Source organism: Filicampus tigris, chromosome 10 (assembly GCF_054856515.1).
Source record: "Filicampus tigris isolate MCC_2025a chromosome 10, RoL_Ftig_1.0, whole genome shotgun sequence".
Classification (NCBI taxonomy): domain Eukaryota; kingdom Metazoa; phylum Chordata; class Actinopteri; order Syngnathiformes; family Syngnathidae; genus Filicampus; species Filicampus tigris.
In genome coordinates, this window is record NC_141226.1 from 11,181,301 (window position 1) to 11,194,307 (window position 13,007).

Sequence of the window (13,007 nt, forward strand, 5' to 3'; positions counted from 1 at the left end):
CAAAAGTGACAAATGGCCAGCCCCTGAGATGGCTAAAAAGGAGTGGATTTTGCTGCTTAACTCTTATTCCACAAACGCAATATTAATCAGAATGCCTTGATTCAACTAGTGGGCCTGCTGTTTGGCTTGATTTCCCCTTTAAAATGTCTATTTATGAAGTCTTGTGTTTGATTATGGGTTTCCACTAAATTAATATTTTTCCAACATTATCCGTATGAAAATAATATTCACTTCTATTATCTGTGGAAGTTGAGGTACTTAATGCTTAAAAAATGCTTCTAAGCTTTTTTGGTATCAGGGGAAATAAAGCCAAGTCAAGTTAGGTTTAATAATATAGCCCTTAATAATAAAAGAGCCTCAAAGGGGCTTCACGGGCCCAGAGTTCACAAAAATCAACAACATCCTTTCTAGAGCCCCTCCCCATCTCTGCAGCAAACCCATTTGGGGAGAAAAAAAGAAATAAACATTGAAAAGGGATCTCAGATGGAGAGATCTCCTTCCAGGATGACCAGGCTGTAATGCAGAGTGGCAACCTTAATCTCCTCTATATGATGCTATACAATGTTGGTAACTTTGAACATCATGAGAGTTGATTTAATGACAAGAAATGTGGCAGGTAAAGGCCTCTGACGAAATGGTTCTCCTCAGGACCGGTTTATCGGTGTAGACTTCTCCACACCAACGCCTTCGGTGAAATGGTCTTCCTCGGGTCCCGATCGGTCAGAATCCTCCACAGCAAAAGCCTCACCTCACTCATCACTATCTTGTCATCTTTCCAAGCAGGATAGGCGTAGAGAGGAGAAGTGGTAATAAAACAGCCTGAAATCTATATGTTAGGGGGTGAGGCGGGGCAAGAGGCTAGTTGCAAGAGTGTCGAAATGAGTGTTAAGGTGAGATTTAAACATTTCTACAAAGTTAGCCACTTTGATTTACATTTGCAAGGCATTCATTCATCTTGGAGCCTGAATGGTGAATAATGACTAATGCCATTGTCATTTGAAATGAAAGGCAAAAAAAAAGATTAAAGAATATATTTTTTGGGGAACCAAAAGCTCTACCATGTACATCAGGGGTCATCAACATGGTACCAACGGGTACCAGCTAGCCCCGAGGCACTACAAGCGTAGCATACCAGTGACGGGGCATTGTGATTTTCTAGGAAAGTTGCAGATAATTTGAAAATATAAACACTAGCAGAGAAATGGACATTTCCTTATTATTGTAAGAAATCCTTAACATGATTTCTGTCTTCACATGAAGCAATATCAACAATTATTAATAATAACATAGAATAACGTTATAAAAATGTCATTTGGGCAAATGTATTGTTTCAGAGGGTGTATCAATCTGGTAGCCCTTCACTTTAATCAGGACTACCAAAGAATTAGCTCTCTGTTTAAAAAAAGGTTGGTGACCCCTGCTGTGCATACATCATAGCTCCCAACACTCTCCTTCCTATCTTGATATTTATTTATAAAAAAAAAAAAACAACGCAGAAGAAGCTGTGAAGCAATCAGTAATGGGGATGAATATGAATGCAGACGTTAGAGGACTACTACCATGCCTTCGCATTCACCTTGCATAGATTGAGAGGCGAGCATTCAGATATCGGTTCTGCGCTCCCGTCTTCTTAACAAGAACAACAAACACACCTTGCGGCACCATTACTCGGGCGTGAATGTGCAATTGCGGAAAGCACAACGTGAGAATTCAAAAAAAACCCTAACATGTTTGCCGCCCTACTTGTAGGGCGTGATCATACACCTCGTGTAGCAGTGTCGACTACGGCTAGCCGTCCCTCCAGAGATCAGTTTGTGTGATATACATTTTCCGCATGTATTATTTACAAAAGCAGTGCGGCCTTTGACGAGCGCTAATTAAACGCTGGAGACCCCCGAGTGACTGGCAGTAAACATCGCAGCATATGACAGGCATCTGTAGTAGGAGGAGGGGGAAAAACGTGTACCCCTCCCAACCCGAGTAACGCACCCTGGTTGTGTGGACCCACACTTGAACCTGACTGAATTCCGTCAATCATGCCAGCAACAGCTGCCGTGGTTCACCAGGCATGCATTCAGAGGATTGTGTGTGCGTGAGTGTAAATGTGTGCATGTGTGTGTGTATCCGCGCGTGAACTGCATGTGAGCATTTGGGATTAACGGGCTCACGTGTGTCGATTACAACCAGTAGCAACCATTTCTGTTATGAGTTTGTTGGCTTATTGTGAGCAGAAGGAAGATAAATAAATGCTTTGCTTGGTTAGCTGTTGATCGACACGTGTGCAATTGAAATGCGAGCAAGTAACTCCCTGAAAGTACATGAATAGCAGAGCGCTAACAATAAATATCACGGCAGTCCAATGTCAACCAAAGAGCAAACCATTGGAGTAATTGACGCAATCCCCCTCAAAATGTTTGTAACTGCCTATGCAGTTGTCCCTCGCAGTGGCACGGTTCACTTTTTGTGGGTTAAGTGTATTGCAGGTTAGGGATCTGCAATCTATTTAAATGCAATTACAATTATGATTATTACACTCAAAGATGACAAAATTGCAAAAAAAAACATTATTAATACACCTTTATATCCAATGCACCATTTGTTTACACAAGGATATCATACTTGAATTTATACATGAGCAGCTTTTTAAAAAAGAAATTATAATAACTAATTTTATAACGTTTGTTTGGTCCAAAAATAACTTACATAATTATAGTATTTCAAAGAAATGCATTGTCTTTATATTTCTTACATTCAAACATTTTCGTTTTGTACCAAAAAATAACTGATTGTTTGAATAATCGTGATTTCAATTATTACCAAAATAATCATGATTAATATTTTTTTTCATAATTGAGCAGCCCTATTGCAGGTTTTTTGATAGTACTAATATCACCAATTATTCACTATATTGCAAGATTTTGCGGTGATTTTCTTTCTGCGCGGACTGCTACTGCTGACTCACACAGCAATGAGCATGAGCCAGGTGGAAGGAGTACAACTGGTTTAAATTACTCCACTGCATGTCTCTGGTAAAGTAAACATCCATCCATCCATCCATTATCTGTACCGCTTCTCCTCACAAGGGTCGCGGGGCGTGCTGGAGCCTATCCCAGCTGTCTTTGGGCAGTAGGCGGGGGATACCCTGAACTGGTTGCCAGCCAATCGCAGGGCACACAGAGACAAACATCCGCACTCACAATCACACCTAGGGCCAATTTGGAGTGTCCAATCAACTTACCATGCATGTTTTTGGAATGTGGGAGGAAACCGGAGTGCCCGGAGAAAACCCACGCAGGCACGGGGAGAACATGCAAACTCCACACAGGGAGGCCAGAGCCGGGATCGAACCCACGACCTCTGAACTGTGAGGCGGACGTGCTAACCAGTCGACCACCGTGCCGCCTGGTAAAGTAAACATTGTTCATTAATTGAATATAGCTTACCACCACTTGTTAGAATGAATTGTAATCATAACAGGTGGTTTGGATGAAGGGAGGACGGAAACAGCCACTGGTACTCTTTCAATTGATTGAATTCAGCAAACATTTAAAAAATACAGTAAACAAAAGCATATTCTTGCACACCTGATGATGGCCTCAACGGATGCTGTCACAAAGCGGCTAAAGCTAAAGCCAGTAAATAGCCAGCCCTTTGTACGTCCACATTTGCTGACTTCCATGTCACTCACCAAGCCAAAAGGCAGGTACCATAGATATGAACATACAGTAGGTAAATACGACACACCAGTTTTGAGCTGTGTGACAAAGCTAACCAATGAGGGATAAAGTCGTCAATGCATGTGTGCATGGACACAAAAAAACTGAGAACCAAGGATGCCAGCACAATGGATATTTTTGTGACAAGCGAACTGGCAATCAAATTTCACAGGTAAAACTAAACATGGGCATTTTTTTTTCTTTGCTGTATTGATAACACATATTTTGGCATTGACAAAAAAAGGAAATCACATGATAAACGGTTGAGAAATGAGCAAGTTATTACTTCATTTCATGTTAGTACATTGCCTTTGTTGGGAATGTTGTCCCTCCCAACATGGCTGCCACGTAGGCACGTCAGTTGGCCGGGCTGCTACAGCGTACTGGTATATCTATTGTATCTGTGGCAGGCACACATTGAACGTCACAGTTACTACGGTGTAGAATATGTGGATGGTGATCCCAGGTGGACAAAAATAATACCTGCACCTCATATGAATACGAGCATACATATGAATATGATTGTTTGTAATACAGTGTATGCATGAAAACTTCAAAATATACTGAATATAAACAGTACAATAAGCATTGGTTGCTACTCCGCACATTTTGTTTATTACGGGGTTGCTCGAGAACGTAACCATGATGATAAACAAGTACATTAATATATTAAACCGTAAATATATCACAAACTGTAACACAAACACCAATATAATTTCAAACACATCTTACAATACTACTCTTAAAAATTATAGATGAATTTATTTAGAGGAAAAAAAAGTGCACCTATGCAAGCACATACAACTGGACTCCATAACTGCTAACTGTCTAAATTTAACACCTCCCCAACATACAAAGATGTTATTGTCTCAGTCCAAATGTGCCACTACAACAAAGGTTCCTGACATCAATTACTACTTTCCTATTAGGCTTTGGCGCCATCTTGTAGCATCTTACGGCAATACAGAAAGAGCTCAACAGTATGTAGCAGATAGCTGAGAGGTTCTACAGATTAAAAAAAATGTTAATAGGTACATTTGTGAAAAGGGGTTCACTATAGGACAATAATTTGTCAACATTTGAATAAAACTGGTCAAAAATTGTCGCCAATAGCACATAAAAATAGTCACAACATAAAGTTTTGTGACATGATTTGTGAAATGAAAATGAGCTAAACACTGTTACTTTGCTTTAATAATACTGCATCTTCATGACATAGTAAATACTGACAAACTAGGATCATTTCAAGATGAGAATTTACAATACAGGTCCTGATTCACACAGGCAATCGGGCAGCTAAATTAAATTTGTATAAAATCCTAGCTAGTAGCCGACGCAAAGTAGCAGTTCACTGGTTTGATATTTAAAACACAAATTTTAGATCTTTTAAAATCACAGGAAGAAAACCTTTTGAACTTTTTAAAGAGATGATTTTAATTTTAGGCCTGAAAAAAAACATCAACCATGCCAGCCATGGTTGCGTCACCATCTTTTGGACAGAATCCTTAAGAAAATGATAAAGATTTGTGACTTAAGTTGAGGGTTGACAATAAACCTACACGGACGTCATGGCCAAATCCTGTGTAATCCTGCCACTTTTTTCGCAGGGCACAGTGGGTAATCCTCCCAGAATTGTATGAAAACTGAGAATGTTTTCAAGCTTGCAGGTGGAGAAAGACACTGAGAGGTTTAAAAGGATATCTGCACATCAGAAGATGAAACGCAAGATGATCATTACGCTGTTTTGCCGGGAAATCTTGCCACGACCACTGAAGCGGCGTCTCCGTCATCCTGCGGGTTTAGATCTTTCCTGTGTGTGTTTTTGCAACGGGGCGCCATGCTTGTCGCGAAGGCGGTTGCGGAGGTGCTTACAAATTTAGACTTCTTTTAAGTGTCTCGTTGTAGCTGAAGTGTGTGCAAAGCGGCACTTTTATGAGCTCGCAGTTCCCACCGGAGGAGGCAGCAGCAGAGGGGTACGCAGAGTTAGTTGATGGCTTCGGGGGAACATTGGGGAGCATAAAATAACACGCAAATGCTTTGTAGCTCTTATAAAACTATTCATTTTTGTTTAAATTGAATTTGAATAACTCGTGTATACCTCTGAGGGAAGATTGTTGATATGTATTGTACATATACATATATTTGTAAGAGACACATTAGCCGTGTCAATCTTAGGTTAGCTTTGAAATTTTTTATCTCATGTACAGTACGGAGGCAATGATTACTATCAGGTTCAGACCAGACTAGCTTCAAGCGTAGAAGAGCAGTTTAAATAAAGTTTGAACGTCGCTTATCAATATGCTGACCAGTTTTTGTGTTATTAATTCGGCTGCTAAATGCTGTTTTGATTGACATTCCAACAGCTGTAGACAAGTCAGTATAAAAAATGTTTTTAAGTTAGTATTTTTTTAATCTGCGAATCGGTGTATTGGACGAGACCTGAACCGCGAGTATGCTGTGGTCAATTGTACATCTAATGGCTCTTTAATGATGGTCATTTGTTTGGATGTTGAGGAATAGTAGTTGTCTTTGGGATGAGAGTGGCTATAAGGTCACCTTAACTATATAAATGTTGTCGTAATCAAAAGGACTGTACTTGCTCCCATGTGTCAAATTGGGGATCAGAAAAAGTCAGGATTTTTCTTTTTTTTTCTTTTAATGACAATGCCAGCGGCAAAAGCATCCAGTCGCTGCAATCCCCGACCAATAGACTCCACATTCTCTCACTGCGCCAGTTGAAGCCACATGATCCAGATTTTGCTGGATTTTTTAATTAAATGGAAGGTCAAATCTAATCACTCTTGACTTCAGGGAGCGACTGCTGTCTGCGTGTCAGGAGGGTGACACCCAGTCATTAATTTCATAGAGCATGGTAGTAGTGGTGGGTTGTGGGGCTTTCGCTGATTAAAAGGTTATGGACTTTGGGGAAATATATGGTATGAGATGGACTATAGTCACTGCATTCTGGTTGTCAATACACACGCTGATGTCAAAAACAGTGTTTTATGACATCAAATGAAACATTTGAGTACTTAACCTGGGTTTAATGTTGTAATTTAATGTATAATATGGTTTAAACACCACGTTAAAATCAACCGGCAGGTAAGCAGTAATTATACAAGAAACATTAATGGCAGAGATGGGCACTTCACCCTCTTTTGCCGGACCATCCTCAATCTGCGACCTTGGCACCCTCCCTCCATCCTTACTCAGAAAAATAATCGTCCTCCAACCCCGTCCATCCTCATCCTTTTACAGAGCGTCCGTCCTTACATTCCGTCAGTCACCCTCCCCCCAAAAAAGCGTTCATGCATGATGCCAAGATGCTAATGGCAGCGGTTTCATAATTCATAAACCTGATTTCAAGCTCATTAGCTGGCTAATTTCCTATTCACATCCACTTACGGGCTGGGAGTATCTTGAGTGGATTGAATTGTTTACAACTGTTTAAGTGTCAACTGTTTAAGTGTTCGAGGGGTTCTAGACTTCTTTTTTTAGGTCAAATTCTGAGTTGTTCTATGACCAAAATTTTCACAAAATTTCCTTGATACGCTATGCGCAAGTCATGTTCTATGTCATGCTGACTCACCAGCATCTATGTTGGTTACACCGAAGTGGTGCACTCCATTTTACCTCAGTTGTTTCAAGATGGTATTACACTCAACATTAATTTCGCAAAAAAATATATATAAAAAAGACAGGCACAAGGAAAGTAAACAGTTTTGTTCAGAAATTAATGGGAGTGGAGTGCGTTCTACTGTACCTCTTAGAGCACACGAGGATGATGGAACGTAGGCTGTGTTAAAGTTTTTCTTTTTATCTTCAAATTCGACGTCGCATTGTAGCCAAAGGTACAATCCAGGTGGATTAATGCGCCTTGTAAATCCTTGTTGTGGAAACCGAAACCAAGAAGAAGTTGTCATTGCAACTTGGTTTTTGTTTCCAAAACAAGCATTTATAACACTAGAACGCCCAGAAGCCTGTCATTTGTCTACTTATGCTTTACAGTCATCTATTTGCAGCCAGCAGAGTTGTTTGTCAAATATCACCCAGATTTGTCGATCAATAGTTGTTGCAAAAGAAGTGCTGAAAACCGTGCATAAATCCACCAAGATGGTGTCTTTAGCTACAATGTGACGCTGGATTCTTGTTAAGATAAGTCATTTTAAGATAAGAAGGGGGCGGGTTGAGAAAAAAAGTCTACCTCTACTTTGCAGAAATTCACCTATCGCAGGGATCATGGAATGTATCACCCATGAAAAGTGAGGGAACACTGTTTTAACATTGTGTACTTTGCCTTTAATTGATCTTCCAAGTTTTAATTCATTTAAGTTTTTCATACCCAAGTCATGGTTTGAAGTAAAAAAGAGAAAATAGAATAATCTCCTACAATGTAAAATACCATCTCACAAACAATTTAGGATCATGTCTTATAAATTAGGATCGCACCAATGCCAGTTGACCTGAAAAAAAACGCTGATGCATTTACGTCAAATTTTACAAAGCGGTAAAACGTAAATTGTTATTTTGATATACTTTGGTGTGTTGTGAACATCTCGGTGGCTGTAGCCACACACCTGCAGTCTGCTGTTTACTGTTGACGGTCATTTACCGGCAATCTCCTTCCCATGCTGCAGGGTATACTTTCCCCTTCTCCCTTCAGTGATCTATCATTAACGTGAGATGTCACCGCAAGGCCAGGAAGTCAATTAGAATGGATGTATTTTGGACTGCTGCTGTCATTTCTCCATCTCGTGTTCGCCGGCATCACATAGCCAGCTCGTCTCGAATGATGGAAGTCTTTGCTCTAAAGCCCTTTGTAAAAACGCTCTGGGGAAGGGTAGGGTGTGAAATCGACTGGATGGTCATCCGCCCTTAGACCGTTTCCTTTGCGCCATTTGTAACCTCTTAACGTCTTCGTCAAAATCGGGTAACTCGAGCTTATCTTCAAGCTATCGCCACTCAATCAGACGCCTGTTTCATGCTCCCTTAGCAAAAGAGTGCCTTTCATTTAGCTGTCCCTGTTCTCTTCGCAGAGGCACTGACAAATGAGGCCTTGTCTTTTTTTCTCTCCAAAGGGAAGAATAATCAAGCTTTGATCGGACTCAAACCACACAACCAGGATTTCAATTTACCAATGTCAAAACAAAACAGCCTTTTGCCTTGGATTCCTCGGGCGACCATCTTGTGTGCTGTGCTTTCTCTCTCCGTCTCAGGTGCAAGTGCAACCTGCACGCCAACAGCTGCGTGTTTGACAAGGGGAAGCTGGGCTGCGAGTGTGAACACAACACCACAGGTCCCGACTGCAGCCGCTGCAAGAGGCACTACCACGGCCGAGCCTGGAGCGTGGGCTCCTACCTCCCAATACCCAAAGGAACCGCAAATATATGTGAGTGCATTGCCATCCTTCACGGTGGATACTGTCTGGTTACAGCTAGCAGCTGTTCCTGGCGTTACCATGGCAATCTTTGTGGAAAGCATAACCATCTGATCTGGGTTTCAAATCCCTGTTTAGTCATTCTTGTTGCTGTTGTTGTTGTTGTGCTGAGTCACAACCAATATGGGCCATCTAGTCATGTCCAAGTAACCTCCTGCCTTACCCCCTAGTGGGTCGTGGTGACGCCGACAAGCATGTGCTGTTCAACAGGAACCAACTCATGGCTGGGCATGAGACCAAATGAAAGGCTAAAAGTTGCTCAGTTTTCGGACATTTATGATGTATATGTTGTGGTTTGTGCTTAAGTTTTTAAGATAGGTTTGTGCCACAGAACCAAATATGAACTGCTTGTTGCTTAATGTTCAGGGGTGCACATAATTTTTTTCATGGGGTTCTCACATGAGTACCAGGAAATAGTCTTTGGTACTCACTAGTGATCCAACGGATCACGGTTCGGATCGGTCACGGATTTTGAGTCACGTATCGGACCGTTTTTTTTGGATCAGAAAAATAAATAAATAAATAAAAGATAAATATAACTTTGTCTTCATTTATTCTATGAAAGGTTTTTCCCATAAAAAAAATCAACTCCTAATGTCTAAAATGGCCATTTAGGATTTACGAACACAACTTAACGCAATATAAGGCAGGATACGTTCTTATTTTGCAAGGTGTACAGTGTATGAATTCCAAAGTATCCTGCCAGACATTTTGAGCTGAATGTTTTCTTTGAATTATTTACTGAGCAAAAGTGTTTCTATAAAATAAATGAAGACAAAGTTAGATTTTTGTTTGATTTTTTTTTCATAAGGAAAAAGACCTTGAAGTGCAATTTAAGGCACCTTCCTTTCAACATGAACAACGCAATACAAAGTAATCTTGGTCAACAATATTGAAAAAGTTAAAAAAAAAAAAAAGTACTGTAAGAACAGCTGCTAGCCACTAACGCCAGAGACTTGTACCATAACATACAATGACAGCGTAATTAACTAGCGGTTTGTTAGCATCTTAAATTAGCGACTGAATATGACTTCGGTATGGCGTTGTGTTGATGTAGGTGGCAAGATGAGACTAGAAAAGTCAAATTAGCTGTTAGGCCACCACGGAGGTCAACTTCAAAGTAAGAGTCTGCTAAGGCTATTGCATTGGCATCAATGACGCAGTGTGAGGCAGATGTGCTAATCACTCTACCACCATTCATTATCCCACCACTGAGACACATATCCTTTGAAAAAAATGTGTTTTTTGTTGTTGTCATATTCATTTGTTGAGTTCTCCCTCTCAAAAATCGCCATTAGGCATTTTGGTTTAGCTGTAACTTAATTCCCATACCTGCCATTCTGCCTGTTGAATTCATTAATCTTCATTCTTTCATTCGTTCACGAGCAATTGAACGCCAATTTCACTGTCAAGAGTCCACTTGAAATGCTGTCTATTTTTCTGCCCGTTCGCAGGCAGAAGGTGCTTTTTTGCATTATCCACATTATGATCTTGGATGGGAGTTGAGTCACATTCATCAAATTCCATGCCTTCAGCGGGGGGTCTCATTGCCTCTATAAATCTAATACAGTCACTCAGGGATGTGCTGCTGGTGGACAGGCAGGCAAGGCCAGATGGAGGGAAGATCCAGCCCTCTTCTCATGTGTTCACACTGACTCAGCCTTGCCATCATGACACTCATGGCGACGCCAGACACTGTTTGATCATCCTCGCTTGGTCATATCGCATTCCCAATCGATCTGCAGTTTTAATGGAAGGAAATGCAAGCACGTCCTCTGCTGCAGTTTTCTCTCAATGAGATCACGTCTCTTTGTTGTTGTACATGCGACATCATGTGATGCACCAGTGGAAATATGAGGAGATATTGCCGGGTTCACCTTGCACTCACTGCACCATGGATTGACAGGCCGTTATTAAAAAAAAAAAAAAAAAAAAATCCCAATGCATGGCCACATCTGTAGTGAACTGATGAAACCCGGGTCTAGCTGCTTCAAAAGCAATATTAGTGCTTATTTGGCAGCCGCATAAAATGAAATAATGTCACACATGGAAGTGACGAAACAATATTGCTCCCCCTGAGGTGCCGAATGAACTTATTTTTGTCTAGGATTATTCTTATTCCCCATGCCTTTACTCGTTAGTGTTTCTGACCGGAATATTAAACATATAGTGGCCTCGTATGAAGACAAATACGCTGAGCGTGCAGAATATAATTAGGCTTTAATAGCTCTCATTTGTCATTAAGGTCTTCCTCTTTAACCACAGCCGTTGTTCGTCTTGGAGGTGGGTTACGCAATGGGGGTTATTTGATTCAATTATTAGAATGTACGTGACTCTTTAGCTTTTAAAAAGGGACATTTTGTGAGGAGTGTCACTTTTTAATAGCTTGTATAAAATGTTTGTGTCTCTGGAATGGCTGCCCACCCATCAAGTTCAGGTCTTGAAATACTTTTTTTTCTTTGAGGGCACTTATAATAATCAATCATTTCATTTGTGGAGTACATTTGCAATTTTGAGGTGCAATCTTTTTCAAAATAATGGGGACCTGAAGGAGGTTTTTTACTAAACAATAAAAATGTGACAATATAACGGGAGAGCTGTACGACTGCAGCTATAGAATAATTTAGTATACGAGTATCCTACTGAAAATTGTTTAAATATTTTAAAATATTACCCGTCATTAGTCTACCGTCAGCAAAACGGGAGTCCGTCATAGGCGGATAAACGGACCGGTGTGTCACATAGACGGAATGCCCAGCTCTGTCAGGAACAAACTATTTTCTTGTCTAGAAACATTTTCCATGGGGCTATTTCAAACACGAATATACTGTACATTTCAGTTTAAACTTAACATTTCTTGTACCAAAATCATAAGGCATTAGTTTAAAAAAAGGCATTAACCTAGTCCTCATGGTAAGGAAGTGGCTCAACACCACTTTTTCATATTTAATACCAATAATGCAGCCTCAAGGATCGGCGGATACCAATTCTATACTGATCCGATACGTTTTGTCACTCTAAAAGTTGTTAATAATATGTGGATGTAATTTGCTTGATACTGACAATTAAAAACACCACGTTCACTGTACAACAACTATTCTGGTCCTCTAAAGGAAGAAGGAAAATACACAGAAGTTGTGTACCGTATTTTGGGGACCATTAGGCTTACAGTATTAATAGGTGCAATATGACTCACCTACTTATTATCACAAAAAACTGCTCAATAATTACTGGACACCCTGTTAGAGCTCTGTCTGCCTTTTGACCTGTATCGGACTTGATACCGATCCAGTGAATTGGACTGAACCACCCCTAGTACTTTGCAAGAACATCTGAACACACCACCCGCGCAGCAATATGTGGGATGGGGAAAACTGTTGTTCATTTGCAAGACACAGGACCAACCCCTCAAACATGCTATACATACTATAATTCTTGATTATTGGGGTATTTTGTTTAAAGAATGTCACAGAAACATATTTAGACACATAGGGGGGAAAAAAATCCTAAAATTTCAACTCAGTTTTGCCTAAAAGACAACAGAGGATTCTTGAAGAATGGCTTCAAGAATGACTTTGACAGTCCAGTTTGTGGAGAGCGCCGTCTCATCTGTTTGTTGCAAAAGAGGTTCACAGGTTAGGAGGAGTTTGATGGGCGCCGCTGAATGCATTTGGGCTTCATTTCGCTTGCTACACTTACAGTGAAGATGATGGCGTGTAAATCAAATGGCATAGAAAAATAATCACAGAAGGTAGGGTTTTTTTGCGCTTTCCCTGATGATAATGACATCCAGCAGCCAAACACTGATGGTAAGTAACCAGAACAAATGGTTGTTAAAGGGGAATCTTGAAAAA

At 40.5% G+C, this 13,007-nt stretch overlaps 1 protein-coding gene across 2 annotated transcripts in view; it reads left to right on the forward strand.

The window, feature by feature from the left end:
- Positions 1-13,007, forward strand: part of LOC147140808 (netrin-G1-like) — an 82,336-nt gene that overhangs the window by 56,433 nt on the left and 12,896 nt on the right. For both annotated transcript variants that reach the window (XM_086043952.1, XM_086043953.1), the window contains exon 4: positions 8,933-9,105. In XM_086043952.1, coding sequence (XP_085900078.1) covers positions 8,933-9,105 — 173 coding nt within the window. The remainder of the gene's footprint in view (positions 1-8,932; positions 9,106-13,007) is intronic.